The sequence below is a fragment of the Acanthaster planci genome, linkage group LG18, assembly GCF_054643075.1.
Source record: "Acanthaster planci isolate LZ-2023a linkage group LG18, COTS_SCS, whole genome shotgun sequence".
Lineage (NCBI taxonomy): Eukaryota > Metazoa > Echinodermata > Asteroidea > Valvatida > Acanthasteridae > Acanthaster > Acanthaster planci.
The window spans coordinates 9,878,066-9,900,504 of record NC_141794.1 but is presented as its reverse complement, the minus strand read 5'-3'; the positions used below and the strand labels follow the sequence as shown (position 1 = coordinate 9,900,504).

The 22,439-nt window shown below is 42.8% G+C and overlaps 1 protein-coding gene across 2 annotated transcripts; it reads right to left on the bottom strand.

The window, feature by feature from the left end:
* Positions 1–8: 8 nt before the first annotated feature.
* On the bottom strand, positions 9–22,439 carry LOC110978661 (cytosolic carboxypeptidase-like protein 5). 2 transcript variants are annotated; one of them, XM_022233813.2, is made up of 16 exons: positions 22,281–22,439; positions 20,788–21,123; positions 19,870–20,041; positions 18,852–19,015; positions 18,076–18,253; positions 16,053–17,137; positions 15,344–15,479; positions 14,443–14,627; positions 13,547–13,725; positions 12,311–12,792; positions 10,178–10,297; positions 6,414–6,526; positions 5,317–5,507; positions 4,745–4,808; positions 3,998–4,085; positions 9–3,547 (listed from the first exon to the last, which is right to left on the bottom strand). In XM_022233813.2, exons 2-16 carry the CDS (start codon positions 20,985–20,987, stop codon positions 3,455–3,457), a joined length of 3,450 nt encoding a protein of 1,149 aa, XP_022089505.2. In that variant the 5' UTR covers positions 20,988–21,123; positions 22,281–22,439; the 3' UTR covers positions 9–3,454. The 2 variants fall into 2 exon arrangements, with proteins under 2 accessions (XP_022089505.2, XP_022089506.2); XM_022233814.2 differs by lacking the exon at positions 10,178–10,297.

Here is a 22,439-nt window from a genome sequence, read left to right as displayed (position 1 = left end):
GCCTAGCATATGGTACTTTTGAAGACTTTATTCAGCAGTCACAACATAGAATACATTGTACAACCAGATAGAAAAAGAAATATTCAGAATTGAAAAAAGAGGAATATGTGTATCCAAAACTCAAGCTGTTTTCATTTATAGTCCACTGGATAACTCAATTATTGAAGTTGCTAATGGCAAGCCCGGGATGAAACTGAAGCAAAGGTTTAGAAAGTGTGTCCCAGAATGCAAAGCAGTAAAAGCCGCATAAATTTGCGACAAGTGCAATCCATTAAGACCTTCACAACAGCTGTCATCCTAAAAATCACGGACGCACAAAAACAAAGAAAACACATGACAAACGAGACTGACGCCATAATGCTGAATATTTTTGCATATCACAGGAACAAAGCACCACACTTTTGAAACGATTTCAATATCTGCCTTAAAGCGTCACCGACATATATACACAGAACGTTCTTTGGAACAGCTTAGGTTCCATACACTGGCATCAGAAAGTACATAAAAATAAAATCAACATTGAACTTAAACTTTAAGATTGTCTCTGGTTACTATTAAAACTATTAAGTAATATCTCAATGAGTACTTCGTAGTTCTGGTAAAGAAAAATTCAAAAGATAAAACCTAGACTGGCACAGCACCTTTGACATCAACAACTGTTTCACAACGTGAATTAGTCTATGGACGGGCACAATTCTTCATCTCCAGTAATATTTACAAATAACTTAGCTCTGTTTAAAACACAGGAGAAAAAGCACGTCAAGAAAAGTAACAACTTAAAAAGTACAATCATTATTTCAGAGAAAAGGAATGTTACAGTGAAACTAGAGGTCGTTTGAGAAGTACTGAAATGTGTTTTCACCTATCTTTTTCACGCACAATCCACTAGGGGTGCAGGTTTCTAACTACACACGACTCAGCGATGCACACACACAATTTACACTACACATAATGCTAGCCTGGCCTAACATGCACACCACTGTACTGGGCTTCACTAAACAGCAAATATAAAATAGAGGTTTTGCGTGGTAGCCATCTTGCAGGGCAGTTCTTGTGTTCCACAGGGAAACCGCCTTTGTGCATACCCTGCGGAAAAATAGCACTGGCCTGCAAGATGGCAGCCACGCAAACCCTCTATACATGTACTCCTAATGGAAAAATTCCATTCAGAAGGCACTGCACTGAAGTGGTGCCATACTTACACAAACACACATTCTTGTGTATGAGAACCTTTTGGTAATGATCCCATTGTGAAAGAACACAGCAAGCATAATGTACAATATGCAAGTACTGAATTACCTCTGCTCAACTTTTCAGTATTAAAGGTCAATCAATTAGTGTACAAACATGGGCAATGCCAGGTTTACATCCAAGGGAAACTTCCGGGGGGGCATTCATTAGCATCAAACTGATGAACCATTTACACCGGAAGGGAACCAATATTGATGTTTTTCAATGAAATTGCTGCTTTTCATCCCTTTTAAAGTTTTCTGTCATTTTTATTTTTTTTCTGGGGAAGGGGGGAGTTGCCTCGCAATGCCAATGTATACATATTGTATATCATTGTAGTGAGACACTGAGTTACCAGACTGCGGAAGACAAACACTAACACACTTGTGTAGCAGACGGGATTACCTCTGGGACAAACCTTGGTCTTTGGTTCAGGAAGCAGCTAACTGAAACACATAATGAATAAAGGTCCTTTTCATATATGTTTGTTGACTCCAGTTAAGACTGTGCAGCAACATCGCAGTAATTTAGTCGTAGATTTTCAGACTTTGAATCAAAGAGGTAGACAAAAAAATGATATCTGGTGGAGATCTTAATGGCAGGAATACATGTAAGTTGTGGCATTTAATGTACAATTATGTGATTGTCGTGAAAATGTTAAAAAAAAAGAACAGTACTCTGAAACACTTCTGGTAGATTATTCAAGTTTGATACTTAGAATCACTAGCATGAGAATACATATGCTGATCAAAGTTGGTGGAAACATTCTAAACTGGTCCAAGTCCATTCAGACCCACTCAAAACTGGCCCAAAATTTTTAACAAAATCATCCAAGACCAATATACATGTAATTGGCCCCTGTCCAAAATTGACATTTCTCTAATTTGACAATTTAATTTATTTACTTGGATTCCAAGAATACAATTTTTGTTCTTTTGAGCAGCATACATTGGTGACTGTTTAGACTCCAATAACAGCACTCTTTGTTATAGAAACGAGTTACATCATCACACACACACAATGACTTTAGCTCTTTGCACACGACGACAAAAAAACTAGCAAGGTTTGAGAAATTTTCTCATGCTTGAGAAATCTTACAAACTTGCCATCGTGTGAAAGGTCGCCAATGCTTGAGAGTGACAAGCATTCCTGGTGAATCCTTGAGATTTTTTGGAGGAGGTCCGGACCTACGACAAAATATTCCGCTAGTGGAAGATTTCTCAAGCAACCCATGAGAAACGGTCGTGTGAATGGACACACTGCTTATTGTACAACGTCCCCTGCGATAACCTACACAGTGCGTATGCGTAGTGACCTCCATCCCCACACAGCGCGCTCGCCAGTGCAATAGGGAATACCTCCCGCGACTTCCCAGCACACATGGCTATTGTGGACCATGCCGTCTATTTTCGCCATAATCCCGACGTTTTCCATGGCAGTTATAAGGCTTAGAGTCTCATCATACTCCCAGCCCCTCTTGGAACTTTTCTGCTTTTTGGTACTCTCCGAAACATTGGTTTCGGGAGAACGTTTTATCATCTGCAAGTTTGACTCTGCCGATGTAGCATGAGCCATTTTTCATCGATGGTCTCCAACCTTTGACCTCTCATTGCTCTGGTACTAGCGGTATTTGTGCTCAGTAAGTGTGGAGTCCACTGGCAACCCGCGGAATAAGTGTAAGCGTCTCACGGTGCCGTGTGAAAGGGACCCATCACAGTCTGTAAAGTAAACAATCCCCGCTCTGAAATTGTGTCTCAAGCCTTGCGAGTTTTTTTGTTGTCGTGTGACAAGGGCTTTTGCCTCTTCCAAGATAGGAGGTTTGTATGGTTTACCTAATCCTTTATAATCCGGTGTAAACCGGACTGATTTGGTTTGATCCTGTTCCTATCACTCCAGGCTCATATCTAGAGACCTGAACCGGACTGATCTGGCTCAGGCGGATTAAACTAGACGGTCTGGTGCAGGTCTCCATCTGGACGTGAGTGCACAGTGACCTGAACCAGACTAATCCGGTTCAATCTAGTTCCTGACTCCACACTCACATCCACAAGGAAACCCATAACAGACTGATCCGGCTCAATCCATTACATGTCACTACACGTTCACATCCAGGAAAGCCGAACCATCCTGATCCAGTTCAATCCAGCTTCTGACCGTTCATGCTCAACAGACAGACGGAGGCCTGAAACTGATCCAGTTCAATCCAGTTCCAGTCAGTCCACCCTCACATCCAGAAGGAGACCTCTTTCTTAGGCTTCCAGTTACTGTTCATGCTGTTCAGGTCCACCACTTGGCATGAAACACTTGACTCCGGATTCTACAAAACAAAAAGACAATCAAAAAACAAACAAAAGTAAATTAACTACAAATGAACCTAGCTGTCCTTTACAAGGTTTTAGTACCTGCGTGATTATTTTGTGACATAACCTGTAGTTGTAGAAAAAACATCCAGTGATAAAATTACACTGACATCAACCCAAAACTCCTTGAGTAACGATGCTTGAGAGAAATGCTCATGGTTACATCAGACAGGACTGGCTTATCTATTAAACACAATAAACACTCTTTTACAAGAAATTCAGGGTCCTACCAAAACACTGTAGTGTGCCATAAAAATCCCACACAGAAGAATGCTCAAGGCTTGCTAGTACAAAGCTTAGCACAGTTTGGCATGGGGTAAATTGGTGCTTCAGCGGTGAGAAGCTCAAATGCCTGGCTATTTTAAGGTTCGTGGTGTCAGTGTTTTTGAACAGTTTGCCACACCTACCTCCCCCAAGGAATGCGACTTGCCAAAGCGGGCGGCTAGCCTGGAGCGATGGCTGGCTATGTCTGGTGATGCAAAGTCTGAGCTTCGTCTGATGGTAAACACATAGTGTAAACAACCAATTATACATGTAAGAGGTACATGATGAACTCTGACCATCTGGACCGGACACAGTAGAAAACGTGTACAAATCTGTACACATACCACATTATTCACTCGAAGACTATTCCCAAAGGTGACTAGCTGAGCCTCGATTAACCCCTATATCTGTTTCAGTTTTTCTTATCCGTTTTTCTTTTCCTCTCTTGTTCTTAACAATAATCATTTACTGTTTTCTTCCAAACACTGAAACGGATAAATTAAAAGCTTGACATGATCATCAACACTGATACCAAATGGTGAATTTTAATACAGCGTTATGATGACATCACCAGGCATCCAGCTGGTTTACAAATGAGTACACTGTTTGCAAAGTAAGTCAGAAACCTACCAAATATCCAGCTCATAACTTACTAGATGGACAGTAACTTGTAGAAAGTTTTTTAATTAAACAAGAGCATTTTAATATCTTCTTTCCATCTTCTTTTTAACCTCTACTCACAATAGTTCAAATGATCTTTTCTTTCAGCTATACAGGAATTACCTGAAGCACAAAACAGTTTTTCACACCACAGGTATAATTTCAATTGTAAATAATGATGTAAACTTCACCACAACAAGACACTCTCAAAGAACATCAACAATGCCCACCTTCTTAATGGTGTCTGGTCGTGCCCATTCTGTGGTCCAATATTCAAGTCAGGCACGCTCTCACCTAGAAATAAATATGTTTTCATCATGAGAACACTGGGACCCTCAATAGATATACCAATCGCTTACAGAAACAAGTATACATAACTTCCATATTTAGAAAGATTAATGACCAAGGAAGAAGGTTCCCATGTGGAAATTTTTCTCTGCAATTTGGTTTATCCAACTGCCACGATTGCTACATCAGTCACGGTTCTAAGACTATGCTACCCTCCATGAACACAATCATCTAAAGTCATATAATTGGAAAAGAAAGAACCGTATTGACAAGAAGGACTTGAGAAATGCAATAAACAAAGGAAGGAAACAAAATTATCTGGCATTCAAACCCAACAGCATAACACCGTCCCAAAACACCAGGATTATCCAACAGTCCTATCCACATGGATTGGCTTCAAATCTGGGCCCAGATAAAATTACACGGGTGAGTTCAATTCTGCAACAGGTCTTGACAACAGATATAAATGGATTGAATTGATTCAGCAACAGGTCTTGACAACCGGATAGCTCACTTGTCAAGGGGTCCGACTGGCTTGTCACCATGGATCCTTTTCTGCGCCTCCGACCCTGTTTCTTCTCCTTCTCGCTGTCCGTCTCGCTCCCTTTCCCCCTCCCTGTGCGTCGCCCCTTGCGGGTGGGGCTGTGTGAGGCGCTGCGTCGCTTCAACCCCGATGGTTTCTTGCGTCTCTTGGTAGGTTCCGAGCTAAATGAGTAAGTAGTTTTTAGTCACATTTTAAAAACCTGTCTTCAGTGTTTTCTGTACAAGTAACTCGACCACTTTCTTGTTAGATGTGGAAATCTCATGGACAATCTTGTATCCAAGTCCATCGCAAGTCCCTGTAAGTCCATCACAACTCATTCCCTCTAAAGCCAATTCACAAGCTAGTCAAATCAGCTGTGACAAAAGCATTTTATGCACCCTGTAACGTATGATAGGTCTTGTGACTGGACTCGTGAAGGGACTTGTGAAAGGACTTATGATAGACTCCAATGCAACACTGCTCGTGGAGCTGTAAAGCTACACATGTACTTGAATTGTATCTTTAAAACATTCTTGCGTTTTATGTTTGTAACAGTTTTGATGGTTACAGTGGTGAAATACTGAATATTTGAAGTACAGGAATGCTAAGCAAGTTCTTATCCAGGGACTGGAATTAAGGCCAAGTTCTTATTCAGGGACTGGAATTAAGGCCAAGTTCTTATCCAGGGACTGGAAATAAGGCCAAGTTCTTATCCAGGGACTGGAAATAAGGCCAAGTTCTTATCCAGGGACTGGAAATAAGGCCAAGTTCTTATCCAGGGACTGGAAATAAGGCCAAGTTCTTATCCAGGGACTGGAAATAAGGCCAAGTTCTTATCCAGGGACTGGAAATAAGGCCAAGTTCTTATCCAGGGACTGGAAATAAGGCCAAGTTCTTATCCAGGGACTGAAAATAAGGCCAAAGGGTAGAATCAGGCTTTTGCCTGGAAACAGGCATCTGTGTGCAGTACCTCAAATGTTATCAACAACTGATGTTTGAGAAGTGGGCGTGTTTATTATGTTTGATTTTGTTTTGCATTATTGGATTTGTTTATTTTTTTTCAATAAATTTTTTTGGAAGTCAGCTACCTTGGTGAATCCTGCTGCTTCATAGGGTTGATGTTGTCATCACTGGCAACTGCCTCATTGTTGGCCATCCGAAACAGCATCTTGTGATTGGTGGGAACTTTGACGCCCGGTGTCTAAAAAAATGAGGAGATCAAACCATCAATGGTAAGTCCCCAGACAATTTCCAAGGAACCTTCCTACATGTACATCCATTAATACATTCAGCATTACACAGAAAACCAATGGCACGTTTGTCCCAGCTCTCCAGAGATGTTCAACAGAAGATGCTAGCTAGTGACAATAGTCACTGGAAAAATTGCGGGAAATTACAATGAAGACATGCAAGCAATGTCATGAAAAAAAGGGCTACGTAGCTCGATCGCTCTGACACAATTACCCTAGGCAAAAACTTTGACATACAGGAGTGATGCAAATTCAAAGCTTTCAATAAACCTTTTCGACGTTCGCAATGCATGATGGGTTTGGATGACAAACAAGCAATGCATTTTATGCACAACCGTATGGGAGAAGTGTACCTGCAAAACGTTAATCTGTTTCCATTTTATTTCATACTCCAATTCAAGCCATCCCCTTCTGACAAAGTGTTGCATTTTTTATTTGGGACGAAGATATTCACAAACTTCAAAGTTTAAAGCTTGGCAGAAAAGGAAAATTTGGAGAATCCCTTCCAACAACACCACTTTTTGTCATGGACTTTGACTAAGATCGTGAATATTTATGCCTAGTCTTGTCCAATCAAAATCAAGACTTGCAGCTAATTTATCCCACACTGACCAGTCACATTCATTTTCAGCCTACAGAGTGACTGGTGCCCTTAAAAAAGACAATTAAGAGTGATTTCTTCTTCTTACAAACATTTGAAAACGTATTTGAAAATCGTTCTTGTATAATCTGATAATACGCATGCATCTGTGAGTTGATGAGCAGATACGTAAAAAATATGTCGTAGAAAACTGTAAATTGATTTCTGGCTGGTTCACTTGCCCCATAGGGTTGTGCATAAAATGCATTGCTTGTTTATCATCCAAACCCATAATGCATTGCGAACGTCGAAAAGGTTTATTTAAACAATTCATCACAATAGCAAAGACGCCCACAAAAACAACATGTACGTGTACATGTACATGTAACTTGAATTTGTTTCCACGTGTCAATACTGGGTCACACTCAGAGTACATGTAAGACTGGCTATAGTCAGCAGAATTCAACACAGACCTGGGGATGGTTTACAGTCTGGAGGAGCCACTTGGGTGTTCCAACACTGCATGCTCAGAATGAACCAAAGTAAGCACATCAGTACAAATGCGCAAGATCGAACCAACCACCAACTGACACATACAACCTTACACAGCTATACTTGTGGGGTATTCCCTTTGTTCTCGTGAACAAAACTCCCACACAACATGCAAAAATTTTCAAATCACTCCCATTTGAACCAGATTCACTTTCCTACTTTGGAAATTCGACTGAATGCCCCTTATTTAAAATACTTCATTTTGTGACAGATGAATGGCACTTGAAAATTCCTCCTTTTTGAGTAAATTTGAAATATCTATTTTGTGAAATCCTTGTGGGGTACCGTCTCAGTACCCCACAAGTACCCTATGGGGTACTTCCCATTGTTCTAGTACCCCAGAAGCCCCTCTATACACACGCACATTGAACTGGCGTAATGTCAGGTGCTTAATTTATAAATGGCCTTGCATTTTTAATAGCAAACTGGCTCATCCCAACAGACAGTGCCTCAGTGTCCCATATTTTACAATGTCTGAAGATTGGCCCTGGAACCAATGCCTCCAACAAAAAGAGTTCCGCAAGGGGGAATCAAAATCATGTATTCTGCATTGTCCGAAGAATGATGCTTGGCAGCAACCCCCCAAACAGGTTGAAGACTTCCTACAGGCCACAATATACGTGTACCAGTGTATCTGTACATTTCTCACATACACGTACATGCACATGCTCACTACACTCTAAAAACTCCCGGGTCAGACTGACCCAGAATTGGGTCCCATTCCGCATGACCCTTTTCTGGGTCAAATTATGACCCAGAAAGGGTCAAATAGGCATGACCCATTTCTGGGTCAAAATATGACCTCATTTCGGGTCATATTTTACCCTTTCTGGGTCATACACTGTATTTGACCCTTTCTGGGTCATAATTTAAACCAGAAAAGGGTCATGCTGAATGGGACCCAATTCTGGGTCAATCTGACCCCAGAGTGTTTAGAATGTACAAACAAGAAACAGTTACTTCCATTGAGCAGACACGCAACAGCTCTTACACTAAACTGTAGATTCTGCAGCAAAAGCAAATTTGAATACATTCATCTGTAATTAATTTCTTTTTTGAACGATCGACCATTCCTAAATTAATTATCAACAGTTGGTAATAACACACAAGTCCACTGGACATGGCTCTGGCTTCAGCTTCCACTGGTACACGTTATGTCCAGACGTAGCCAGTAACTTGAGACATAGCCATAGCATTGTGATTTGATTTCATTAAAGGTTCCGCATGGATCCTGTTCTATACCAGGCGAGATATGGGTCGAAGGGGTACCCCCCTTACCTGTCCAATCCCTATACACACTCTAGACTATTGTTACCCAACACATCCCCCCTAGAAGTCTGTAAAGAATTCCTGAGATTCCGATCAAACAATGACCAACACAAAGGCGGGGGGTTCTCTCCGTCCCATATCTTGCTTCAAATGTCCTGTTCGGGTCAACTCTTCGGTCTTAACTTTCCAGCATTTACAGACTACATGAGCCAGCAAGTAATACGCAGCCAGATGATCAGGTCTTGCCACAGGTATTTACCCCTTCACACCAGGAGAGCTGCGGCTTTGTGTAAGGATTATTATTATCATTATTAAATTCAATTTATATAGCACTCATTTCATAAAAAATGTTCAGGAGTGCTGAACAATATTAAAAAAAAAATACCCATTAGAACAACTATTTACAAAGACCCAAAATAATTAAAAGGATTAGTGCATACCACACATACATTCTATTCACCATGCAGCTGCAGTTTCAATGTGGGCCTGCTGCTGGACAGGGCTTTGCATACTGGGCGTAACACAGCCCAGGAGTCACGGTCAAAAGAATCCCGGTGTTAAGGGGTTAATACATCCAAACTTCAGCATTTAAATTGACAATGAGGTTAACACAGTAACAACCTGCTCCAAGCAGTTAAAAAGCTTTACGAGCAAAATAAATATGCAAAAATGAAATTCCTGCCAAGCCACATGCATGTCCCATACAAGTACTTATGGACCTCAAGTTCAGTTTCACCAAAATGGCTTCCTTACAGAAGCGTTATCTGTTTCCAAACATTTCTCAAAAGAATGCAGTTTTCCTTGAATAGTGTCAGTGAGAATGGTGTTTCCCCCTGAAGTCAGATTTCTCGGTTTGAAAGGTGCCACAGAAGCAAGCTAAATTTTGACTGATTCAAAAACTCTGTATCAAAAAGGTGAATAGTGAATATAGACTCGGGCAAGAGTCAAAATGTCAATTTTTTATTTGCGTAATTGTGATTCTGTAGGTTTTTTAAGGAAAACATTTACCATATTGCCAATGACCAAGGAGGAACATTATGGGTCTAGGTGGTTTTGAAATGTTTAAACAAAGCCTAAAACATAACAAAGCTGAAATGTTGGAACATCCCCCTTTTTGTCGGAGGTTTATAGCGCATGCTGCTTAGAGGTAAAACAAGCTAAGCAGATATCTTTGTTGATCGGCTCGGTGGGGATTGCTTACCAGGGTGGGGATGGGCATTGCCGTGCGGTTGCTGGAGTCGGACTGGGCAGCATTAGCGGCCTGGGCATGCGAGGGGGGAGGGGCTTCCAGGGAAGGGGACGGCAGGGGGGAGAGCGAGACCTGCACAGACCAAGCAAGCAATGCAAAGCAAAGCACAAGAGGGTTAGTTGCACTGTCCAAAAATAACGGCTACGGCTAGCAACATACCTGCACCTATGGAAGCTGATAGCCAGCTACTGCAACTACTCTCCATAGATGCGTGCTCATTCTGTAGCCGTAGCCCCCCAAAATTCAGACATGGGGTGCATTCCACTTACGCTAGCATTTGAGCAATGCTAACAACACGGACAGGAACGCACCATTTACAAAAGTTTTACATGTATATTCGCCGCTGGTTATAAGCATGGCAGAAGACTGCAGCGTTTTCTTACTTGGAGCAGCCAAAATTTTGTGGAATTTATCACACTTGGCGACTGTCATAATGTTCCTGATTTGGTTTCCAATATAATTGAGAAATTAGTTTTAGCCAAAGCGGAAGTTAAGAGTGAAGATTGTTGGATCGTGTGTGAGTTGTGTGGGAGAAAATGTCGTCTGCTATAAAAGAAATCATACTATTTTATTTACCAACTCAGACCATAAACATTTTATAATCAAGCTGAACTATAATTTTGTTGCTTTCCACATATAATTCTATTTGCCACACTTTCATTCATTCAGGTTGAGTTTCAGGCCGGATTGAAGAGATATAACCATCACTTTGTCCCCGCTTTCATCCATTTTGACAGTTAGCTAACATTTGCTACACCTCTTCTTGAGCATTTGCCAAAGTTTGCTAACGCTGCATATGTACTTGACGCCACATGCGTTCCGGTTTGAAAACGTGTGTGTAAAACACGCAACGTTCGCACTGTTTGCCTGAGTGGAACGCACCCCTGGCCTTTAATGCTGAGACGCAATAGATCAATCCATTAATCCCAATCCTTCAAGTCCTTACAAACTCCACCAAGAGGTTTTGGTAGATTCCTGAGGGCTGAGGAAGGTACAGCCCAGTCACCATTACTTTATATGGGACTTGAGGCTCCTTGAAAGTCTCAGTTCCAAAGGATGCCTTATAGGTTTCCTGCACAGTGAAGGAATGTGGAGGACTCAGGAGCGTTGCAGGTAAAATGAGGGTTTTGAAAATTCTGCCCACTGAGCACTTAAGCATGCCTCTCCAGTACCCCACTGTACAGATCCACACTCGATGGGTAGATGCACACCAGACATTTTTGTGGGACATTTTGGTTCTGTAAATCACGGCCGTGAATGGTAAAAAAAAACACAGAAGTGGAGCTTAATGGATCGGGACTACTGAATGGAGCTGCAGCTAGGAAAATACACTGTACATGTACTTCTGCCAAACAAATTTTGAAACTTCAGGAAAAAAACAAGCAAAGTCACTGGTACTCTTAAGTGAACCTGCATTCAGAAACCTGCTATCTGAAAACCCACTTTGTCTTCCTATACTCAAAACACTGCAAATTCTGAACCAATGCTGCTCAGACATTATCGTCAGGTGCCCGGCAGAAGGGCATAAGCGCGCTTACGCCCTTTCGCCGGGAAGCATGATCACAGCAGAAAAAATGTTCCCGGCAGAAGGGCGTAAGAAACATACTCTCTTTATTTAGTAAAAACGGATATAATTTACTACAAAATCAACTTGGGCTATACAAAAAGCAACCTTTGAACAACTTATTAAAGGGCTTGGGCATTGTTTTTTTTACTTCTTCATATTTCATTAAAATACAATAGTTGAATACTTTCGTCCTTTTGCTGGGAAAATTTTTTGCATTGATCGTGCTTCCCGGCAAAAGGGCCTAAGCGCTTACGCCCTCCGTTTATCGTTATCAACTGTCCACTGTCCTTAAGTGCACACACTAGTACTCAACTCCTTGCTTGGGTTTTTGTCTTTTCTCTGACTACTAACTGAGAATTTCTTCATTGCTTTACTTCCGAAGGTTTCTTGAGTCTTTCTGAGCTATAGAGCCTGTGCATTTTTGAGAAGAGATGTTTTTTACTTGAAAGAAATGTGAAAAGGAACAACTTCAGGATATCGTTTCTGGAGTGAAACTTTCCCTATCAATGAATACTCACGCAAGAAACCTTCGATACACCCCTCGTTTGTGCCATCATGGACTCTTCCAGTGCTTTTATCATCACATTGCTGAGTAACTCGTGGACGACATTTGGCGTTGACTGCATATCTTCGCTCGGCCTCTGGGGCTTGCCTTTGAGCGTGCCCGGGAGCGTCACTCCATGTCTGATGGGTGGGGGCATCCCGTGCGTCACCGGGTTTGTCACCCCGTGAACGTGGGGGTGCGGCACCCCTTGCAACAGGCTGCTCTGTGACTGCAGGCTCGTCTTGTGTGGCTTGAGACTGCTTGTCGAGCCCGCGGTGACCTGAGGGGTGCTAGAGTGGTGCGACGTTGTGGGGTTTGGGAGGGCTTGTCGACCCTGGTTCGGCAGAGGGTATGACCTCAGGGTGGTGCTACCGAAGGCTGGAATGGAGGCTGATGCCAACTTTGACCCCTGCAGTTGTTGCAAGTGCTTCTTCCTTTCAAGTGTTGCTTTTGTTTCTGCAAAATTCAAAGAACACATGATCATTACAGGAGGTTTAAATGCAGACAAACTGTCAAAGTACACTATTCCAAAGGCAAGCCCAATGAATCTTGAATATCTCACAGTACTGGCCATTAGAATGCCGACAGTGAAAGGATGTAACGAGACAGTCCGAAGAGTAGAGAAATTGAGAGTACGGATAAGGGGAATTTAGTGATAAAAGGCAATTGGTATACCTTCAATAGTAATAATGATAACAGTATCCATCTAGAGTTCAGTGGCAGGTCAAGTCCAGGACATAAAAGAAACTCATGTACGCCCTACACAACAATGTGTCTGGACAGTATTTTGAGGTTGGGAATCAGTGATATTGTACAAGCTTCACTAGACATTATAAAAAAATGTTCTCTCTTTTAACATTCTGAAGAAGTACAGTGCCCTCCCATAAAGCTTGATCGAACATTTTCAACATATTAATTTAACTGATCTTCCTGGAAACATTGAAAAGAAAAATTGATATTATTGCCTATTCTATTTTGGTGCATCTAAAAAAAACTAAAGATGGCTTTCTCATTCATTTGAACGATATAAGTTTATGTTCTATTTATCTTTTTAAACTCCCTTGATGCTGTAAATTCACCAGCAATTCGGCCTTGTGTTGCTAAAGGCGGATATTTTAATAAACCGTCATTGACTGATTGATAAGAAAGAGGCTACAGACTTAACCACGTCATCACTTTATAAAAATGAATTTGCAAAAATCATACGAACCTCTGACTGGTCCAAGATGGCGCGTCGCTGTTTTCTTGGCAGCCGTTGTGGTCGTCGCCGACACCGATGATGAAACTGGATTATTTTGAGGTCCAGAGGGCGTCTGACTCGTCGCTGTATCGCTCCAGGAGAATCGCGGCCGGTTGTGGAGTGCATTGGCAGTGGCACTTGCAACAATGCTAGATGGAGAAAAAAATCAAGCAAGGCATCATTTAACCTATTCCAGTGCCATTTTTTTTCGGATAAATTTACCTTTCCTTTAAGTGTACATGACTGTACACTGACTGTAGCAGAATTTGAACCAGACTCCATCAGATCGCAGTTCCAGTGCTTTACCAACCCGGCTACCAAGCACCCGATTGGACAGGAACTCAAGTTACCCTGGCAAACTATCAATCCCATATATGTGATCCAACCCAATCGAATGAGTTATAACTCGCCAGAAGCTGTTTTTGAGTGACTCTTACACAGTGTAAATCAACGGGAGCTCAGCCTTGCCAGCCTTGCTATTTCCCACCAACACAAACATCCCCTTTTGTCAGAATGTCAAACTGAGTGGCACCATTGAAGCTAATAACTCAGTTTGCTCTTTCCAACTTACAAAAAAAAAGGGCCTTGCAGTTCATTTTGTGGAATCCAGTCACAAATAGAGTGTTGCCAGAAATTCCACTCCAAGTTTACAAGAGACGATCCCTCTGTGATTTACTCAGCAAGCATTGCTACAAAACTTCAATATTACATAAATCTCCTGTTTTTTTTAAATGGAGCTCTTACAATCTTCACCTACATTAAAGCAATGCCAAGATGTACTTGTATCAACTTATTTTGCACTCTGTAATGTAAATTGAAACCAACGCTCTGAGAAAAAAAAAAAGACTCGAGTCTTGATAGCTCACCTAGAGGTCTTGGAGGCTACTCTTGCCATCTTCTTGGGGAGCGAGGGAGCCCCGCGCATGCTCCGGATGTACCGCTGGACCCAGGCCCGTACGCCCATGACATTGCTGTACTCGGTGGATGCCAGTCGTGACCAGGGGTTGGTGTTCGTGAGGTCCAGGGCTGCTACGGCAACTGCACGGCCAACCTTCCAAGGAAAAAAAAAAACACAAATTAGGACCGATATGTAACAGTCAGGCCCAAGCTACGAAAGACTTTCCAGCCAGTCATATCTTTTTTTCCTGTTTTTTAGAACCAGAAACGATCATTGTAAAATGTTTGGCCAGCATCATCACAGAGATTGTGTAATCAATAAAGTAGTCACACTTGATACTTAAGTATCATGAAGTATACAGTAAGTTCCTATTTGCTGACTAGTAGAAACCATCGCAAAACCACTGACAAAACCAGTAACGAGTACCAGGGTCTACCATGGCAAAGGAATGCTTATCTTGTCATACACTGCAGTTTAATCAAATGGCTTGTGACCTGCATTCAGAGTGGAGGTCTTGTGCTAGTAGAGTAAGATCTTGTAAAGGTCTTGAGAGGTCTGAAAAAGAGGTCTGCTTAAATGTTTCCATCCTTATATACTCATGAATGTTTCCAGTAAAACATGTCATTGAAACCAAAACAGACAAGTTGAGGTTTTGTACATGGAAAATCATAGATGCAGGAGCATGTTTCTTGCCCAGTTCAGCAGAAGTTTGTAATGTGAACAAGTCCTATCTGTCCAAGTCCAGTCACAAGTCAAAGTCTCCAAATTCAGGTCTAAAGTAAAAAAAAGACTCAAGTCCGACTTAAATCCCCATCATGGGGACAACAAAATACCCTTAAACCACGTTTTTTTTTTTTAATTTACTGTACCTCTTCGAAGTGTGCAGGGGTGTACTTGGGTGGGTAGCCGGCGAGGGGCGGCGGGGTGGCGCGGCCGTCGTCCATGGTCGCTGGGGAGAGGGAGTTGACAAAACGGCCCGAGTTGTAGTTGCACTCCAAGGTATAACTGGCAACGAGCGATGGGAAAGTCAAGAAAACGATTACAAGTCACTCAATCAGCCTCACATCAAGGGCTATTGAAATTATGTGAAAACCTGTTTGTTGATAAATATATTGCTGATGAATTGGGTGGTTTTCCTAATTAAAGCCAGGTTGAAAAGTTGAGTGAGTTTTTATTTTTGAATTTTAAAGCAGCAATTGTCTAGACAGTATTTTTAAAGTCTACCTCCAAATGGAAGCATAATGGACAGAAAACATATTTTTTTCCTTTCCTGTGTAAACTTTGCAACAATCACCTTATCAAACACCGGATTATGAAGGACACTTCGCTCACCCATGTTTTTAATATGGGTGCTCTTAAACAACGACAACTTGATCTGGAATTTATGTGTGATTTGAAAATTTGCCTGACGAAAATAGCAAGGTGTTGATGAACCGAGCATTCTGTCTTCGACACTGAGTGCACCAGCTCGCTTCAGAGCCTCGCTCACACGTAAGACACATTCACATGTCTGCAAACCTTGGAATTGAAATGTTACTGATCGCAATGGGAAATTAGCGATATCCACGCAAAACTAACCTGTGTATAATCCCAGTGGCTTTGTGTACAGCAACACGCCCGCTCCCTTCCTTGGACATGCCGTCTCGCTTGTCCTTGGTGTACATGTTCTTTTCCGTGAAGTTGCACCCGTCGAAGTCGAAATGGGCTGAGTTCATGGCGATCAGCTTGGGGAAGAGGAGGTTGTCCACGTGCCTCTCCTCGTCCTCGAAGTGATTGCCGTACACGAAGCAACCCCGCTTGGAGGCGTGGCCGTGGAGATCCATGTAGAGCGCCACTCCGCTCTCGCTGGGCGAGATGTTCAAGGCGGTTTCGTCAGCTGCTGGGGTTGGGTCTGGCTTTGTGACCCCGTCCTGAGGAGCTACGGAGACTCGTTGGAAGGTTCTGTCTTCGTCATCTTCGCCTCCTGAATCGCCATCCACGGAGCTCTCCTTGGCAACGGAGGAAATGTGCGACCGTGTCTCGCTCTCCATAAAGCTTTTGCTGTCCAATCGTTCCGCGGTCATGGCAGCAGTGTTAGAATCCAGCCGGCTGGTATCCAACAGCTCTGCTTGACCTTGCTGGTTATCAGTTACAACATCCCTGTCCGGTTTCACATCGAGATGGTCCATTGTGCTGTCCGTTTGGCATTCAGTGTTCAGCTCAGCAGCTTCCCCGGATCCTTCATGGACAACAACTATAGCGTTTGCTGGAGAATGTTGCACCTCAACACTGGGGGCTACAACTGCCACAACGCCCTCTCCCTCACCCTTTTCGCTTCGCCCCACCACAGGCTTCAAGTCGGCCTTTCTCGGGCTCGGACTCGCGATCACCCTGGAGCTCATGTGGTGGTGCAGGATCAGGCTCTTGGCGGCAAATATGGACGGGTAGACGGCAAAGTCCGGGTCGAGGTACACACGGTTCAGGTTCACCCCCCGCTGGTCCGTCCGGTAGTGGCCGCGCTGCACCCCGTCGGGGTTGAGGAGCGGGATCAGCTTGAAGACGTACTGCCTCCGCAGCTGGACGGCCCGGGGGTCTTTGGGCCGCAGGATGAACTCCAGGAAGCCATTGAAGACGAAGCTTGCCGGTGTCTCTCCCGGGTGAACTCGACTGGTTAGAACAAATACCTGGAAATGGAAAAGTTTTTGCAAGTACAAACATACCTCTTGACACTTTGACACTAAGTCGATACACTGGTTTCAGATCAGACAATATATGAACATCTTCAGTGGTTGGTTCCTATGGTGCTACAGATGACATATTTTGGTTATACTTCGATCTGCCCTATCAAATGTCCACCATTATGTTTCATGTTTGTGAATAAAGCCTATAGATATTCTAGTTCATGTAGGTGGGTGAATGTCACTGTGTCTAAAACCTTCTTAGTCTGCATCTCAGATTTAAGGTAAGTGTAGTCTCCTATTTGTCACTGCTGGTGTGAGTTGTCAAAAACACACACAACCAACAGAATATAAAAAACAAACAGTAGTTTGCGCTATAATATTTATAAAGCACATATATCCACCAACATACCCGTGCTCAAGAACCTATGTTGTCATACACACAATGAGGCAGTTGCTCATTCTGGATAACTGCAAGTGTACAGAGTGGACAAGTTCGGGCGTGAACTATAGTTCAACCAGTAGTCAGATGATTTTAACAATGCAAATGTGTAATTCAGTTATACTCGAATGACTGTATAGTTAGCCTCTGTTTCAAAATCTCATCGTTACTAACATTTCACAGTGCGTGGTCATTGAAATCTCAAAAATATTATTTTTATGTGAATGGTTCCCTCAGTGATGATAAATAAAATTCGTTATTGATAACCAGCAGTGCAACCGTACCCCTGGGCCTGGTCCCAAACGGTCAACTAAATAGACCAAACCATCCATCGTTTGGGCCGTGTTAGTCAAAATATTGTGGACCGCAGCAGTCGCTTGAACTTGCCAAGTGATGTCCAAGTTTTGCTCTGTGTGGCACGTACACAGCAAGCCCAATACACACAACGAGCCAAACACGATGTCATTTTCAGTTAACAAATCGTGTTAGGGGTTCTACTCACCCTCTTGCCTCGGAACTTGTGAGCGCGTGGCAAGGACTGGTCCGGAAAAAGCTTGGGTAGCCGTGGCTCTCTCTCACTGGTCAGTCCATGGCACGAGGTGATGGTCATGAGGTCTACGCGCAGCCTGTCCAGCGAGTAGCAGAGCAGCTCCCGGTGGTAGTAAATGGAGTTGACGGGGCTGAAATATTCAAGAGAGTTTTAGGGACTGCATTAAAACTTGGCATTACTCTGTGGGTTTGGTGCACAAGTGCACCCTCAACGGTGAAAAAAGGAGAGGCTGGGGAGACTCAAGCTAATTCTGCCGTGTGCCCAGTAGTCAAACAATGACCTGAGCATGCAAAGCACCAGACACAGGCCAGTACAACTATATGTACACAGTGTGTTGGCCTTAAGGGACGTCATTCCTTAGCAACAAACGTGTCTTCTCTTGGGCAAACGCAAAATGAATGAGTCACTCCCTGATTTTGAAATGATGGAATTTCTCAAATCCTAACTTCCCCAAATTCCCCACTTTGCCTTAGTTTGATTGAATTTGTAGGCAACAGGAAGGCAAAGCTCGACCTCACGTTACTTTGCTCAAGGCTCATTGTTCAAGTGTTCTCCATGAATAGGTGCCCCTTTCATTGGTAAGGAAAAGAGAGGCTGGATTGGTTAATCAAACAGGGCACCAGGCGCCCAAGTGAAGACTGCACATTCTGGTGAAAATTGGTCAAGCAAGCTCCATGCCATATGTGCGCAAACCTGTACACACAAGCTCTGTGTATGCTGTGTGTTACCTTGACGGCGAGAGGTTTTGGCATTGGGTAAACTGGGTGTCCAATTCATCCATCCTCTGTTGGCACTCGAGGTAGGAATACGGGTAACAGAAGGCAAAGTAGACGGAGGAGAAACGGTACTCAAAACGGTAGGTGAAGGTCAGGATGAACTGACCATCAGCATTCTGTGCAATAGAAGAAGAGTCTGTTAACCCTCCTATGCTGAAGTCACTCTTTGGGTCACTTGGTAAACACCTCAAAGAAGCACAGCTGTGTTGTGTTGTGCACTGCACTAACTGTCCCTCACAGGAATATCAGATTGCACTTTTGTGCTGCCCAACAACTGTGCTTCACTGTTTCATGTGCATCATTGTGCAGTAAACCAAATGCAGTAAAGAGGACTGCACAAAAGACCCTGGGACATTTTGTGCTGGCAACCTACTGTGTACACAATGAACCTGTGCATGTTTGAGTTACATCTTGAAAATACACGCTCACCAGTGACTGTGGGCATTTGTGCACATTTGTGCTGTAAAACCAAAGGAGGGTTAATCTTATGGTTTCGGTACTTTCTAAATAGGGATTAATAGCTTGTGGGTGAAAAACAAGTTATAAGTAACTTGAGACCTGTGAGGTTCCATTAAGCACCGTCAATATATCGATATAATCAATATGCTTTTGATATTGATGTGCCGATGTTATTTGGTAATATCAATTATCAAAAAAACCAGATTTTGGAGAAATATCAAAAATACTGGAACTTTGAAAACATCGCTATTGAAAAATATATCGAAAATATTGTTACTGAAGAACAAATTTTACTAAAAAATACGAAAGTGCATCGCCACATTACCATCATTTTGGATAAGCCATGGCTTTATATGTTGGTTCTCAGGCTGAGTAAAAAATGTCCCTGTAGCTTATACTCCGGGCGGCTTATACGGCGACACTGGAAGAATAAATTCAGTCACCTACCACTTCGAAAATCGGACCCCCTCAATTTTAGAGTATCACTGATACTAAACAATCAGCACTGTACCTCGTAGGTCGGTCTTTCCCTTATTCTCTCCCACTTGGGCTTCTGGGGTAGTACGCGGACCACGGGCGCCATGCCCTGGCTGTACAGCTTCCCTTGCTTATTCATATTCATGATGTTGATCTTCACCAGCTTGTTCATTGGGCAGCCCTTGATGGCAAAGTGGAACCACGACCTGTCAGGGGATGAACATACGAACGGATCACTACCCTGCCATCTCTGCTCTGAACTGCAAGTGGATGCCCGCTCAGCACGCCCTGCGGTTCCACACCTGTAAGCTGACTTCCACACCACGCCCTGCGGTTCCACACCTGTAAGCTGACTTCCACACATTGCAGTATACTCTTTCAGGTATCTTAAAAATTGTCTAGGAAGGTTTCAAGAATTTGAAGGACTGAAAGGGCTTCCCACAGTCCTCAATCCTCTGAAAGGTACAGGATTCAGGATAGACAGCATGTGGTTCCTACACAATGAGACACTGTACATACACATTTTAGACGATACGGACGAATCCTCAAGTAAATGGAGGTTAAGTAATCTTTTAAAAAATGGAAAAATATTACTTTTTACAAAATCAAGCAACTACTCTCAATTCTTGGAGATGCTCAAGGAACAAACCCTTAACACCAAGGCATATGAAATATCAAACTACAGAGAGTTACAGCTTGGTTAATGTTTTTTGATGCTATTGACAAACAGCCGAGCGACCATACCCTAGGGCTAATTCCAATTGGTTGACTGGACTTTCAAAATCATCCATCGTTTGGGCAACATTGTTCGAGCTACAGCTAACGTGTCCTTGCATTATTTACGAAGCATAAAATTGTTTAGCCTTCAAACAACCAAAATCCCACTTCAATAAAGGTCAACAACCAAGGTCAATCAAGATCAATTCTGATTTCTGGCAAGACTCTCGCATACCTGTTGCCATTTTCGAACTCCGTCCCACCACAATCCGGCTTGGTCCACACGTTGAACTCATAGTCTGGTGTCGGGCTGGGGTCACCAACCCGTCTGATGGTCACATCATCTTCGTCATCATGGTAAACACGCTCGACCCGGGCCAAGTTGCCAGAGTCGAACTTTGACGTGAAGAGGAGACCTCCGCTGCGGTACTCCATGGTCAGGTCAAGGAGACGAGAGCGGGAGGTTTAGCCTGTGTTGCCACTAGCAACCAGAGAATAGTCCGGATCACATCCTTCCTCATGAATTTAACACCAACAGAGATACTCCCTGGACCCCATTCATCTACGAGAACTGGAAAGGGCAATATTCATTATCAGATTCACCTCAATACCCATCATGCCCATGAACACTGGTGGTAGGGCATCCTTCAGGATTGAGAACACATTTTTTCATAAAGTTATATGTACAAATCGTCAGTTCAGTGCCAAAAGTAATTAGACTTACGGCAAAAATGTAATGGAGGGCCTGCGTGGAGTGCCCTCAAAGAGGACATGTTTTGTTATTTAGATGACAATGAAGTACTATAGCATATCACAAAGGCACAAAGACCTGTCATTTGTGAGGGCGCTCCACGCAGGCCCTCTATTTTTGAAAGCACTCTCGTCTTAGGGCCTTATGAGCATGAACAAAATATTTCATTGAAACAGACTAGGCCCATCCTCCGTTTAAATTGGGGCCAATATATTCCTAAGAGAGAGTTCCGTCAAGGCCTATGGACAATAGGCCACTTGATGATGCCCCTGTACACAAACCTACAGTGAGTATACAACGCGTCTAAAAAAAAGTTTTTTAAGTAAGCCTGTGCCTAGTACTAGTAAATCATGCTTCGGAATTTTCCTTGACCTTGCTAAATTTCACTTTTTGGGACATGTTATCACTTTCTGACGGCTGTTGTAGGCCTAGGCCCCAACATTTTAGGGGAAAATTAGTGTCGTCTGTATATCATGCATATGGAACTCTTTCCTATTTATATTTCCACCAATTTGTTTGGCCTAAGTGCAATTTTCAAATATTAAGGACCTTCTTGACCTTTCCTTAAGCACACTGGGGCTGGCACGAGCTGACGACAAAATGTTGTTGGAAAAATTGTATCCAATTGTATCGGCAAACATTGGCCAGTGAAAATGAAGCTGCACTGAGGTCATGGATGTCAACAGTCCAGTCTTCAGGTACTTAATATATGAGTCTAAATCCAAGCTGAAACGGGACACGAATGTTTCATTTGTTAAAGAAAAACGACTAGGCCCACCCGACAAGTGATGCCGTCTTATATGTCTAGTGCCCGCCGCCAAATTGGCAAACATAATTAACGAGTCCATAAGCATGATGAGCGCCGTCATGGCCGTAAACCAAACTAAGGCAGGCCAACATCGCATCTCGCAAAAACCACGCACAAAACATCAGGTGCATTTCAAAAAAATGAACATTTAAAAAGCAAATATACTAACCTTCCTTGCTCTTAAATGGGTGAACTCTAAAAATTTACCATTCTACTTTATCTCGAAATCTGAGTTCATTAAAATTTTATAAAAATGAATGTAGACGCCAGCATCTGTCCCTTGTACCAGTAGCCGGTGTGATACTGAAAACAAACTGTTTAGCAACTG

Bases quoted from the DNA above. Each gene is read 5' to 3' on its own strand.
- LOC110978661 (XM_022233813.2), bottom strand. From the start codon at position 20,987: ATGGAGTACCGCAGCGGAGGTCTCCTCTTCACGTCAAAGTTCGACTCT. The intron at 6,527-10,177 runs GTAAGCAATCCC...TCATTTTTTTAG, and splicing joins CAATGCCCATCCCCACCCTG to ACACCGGGCGTCAAAGTTCC. The intron at 4,086-4,744 runs GTGGGCATTGTT...GTTTACCATCAG, and splicing joins GACCAGACACCATTAAGAAG to ACGAAGCTCAGACTTTGCAT.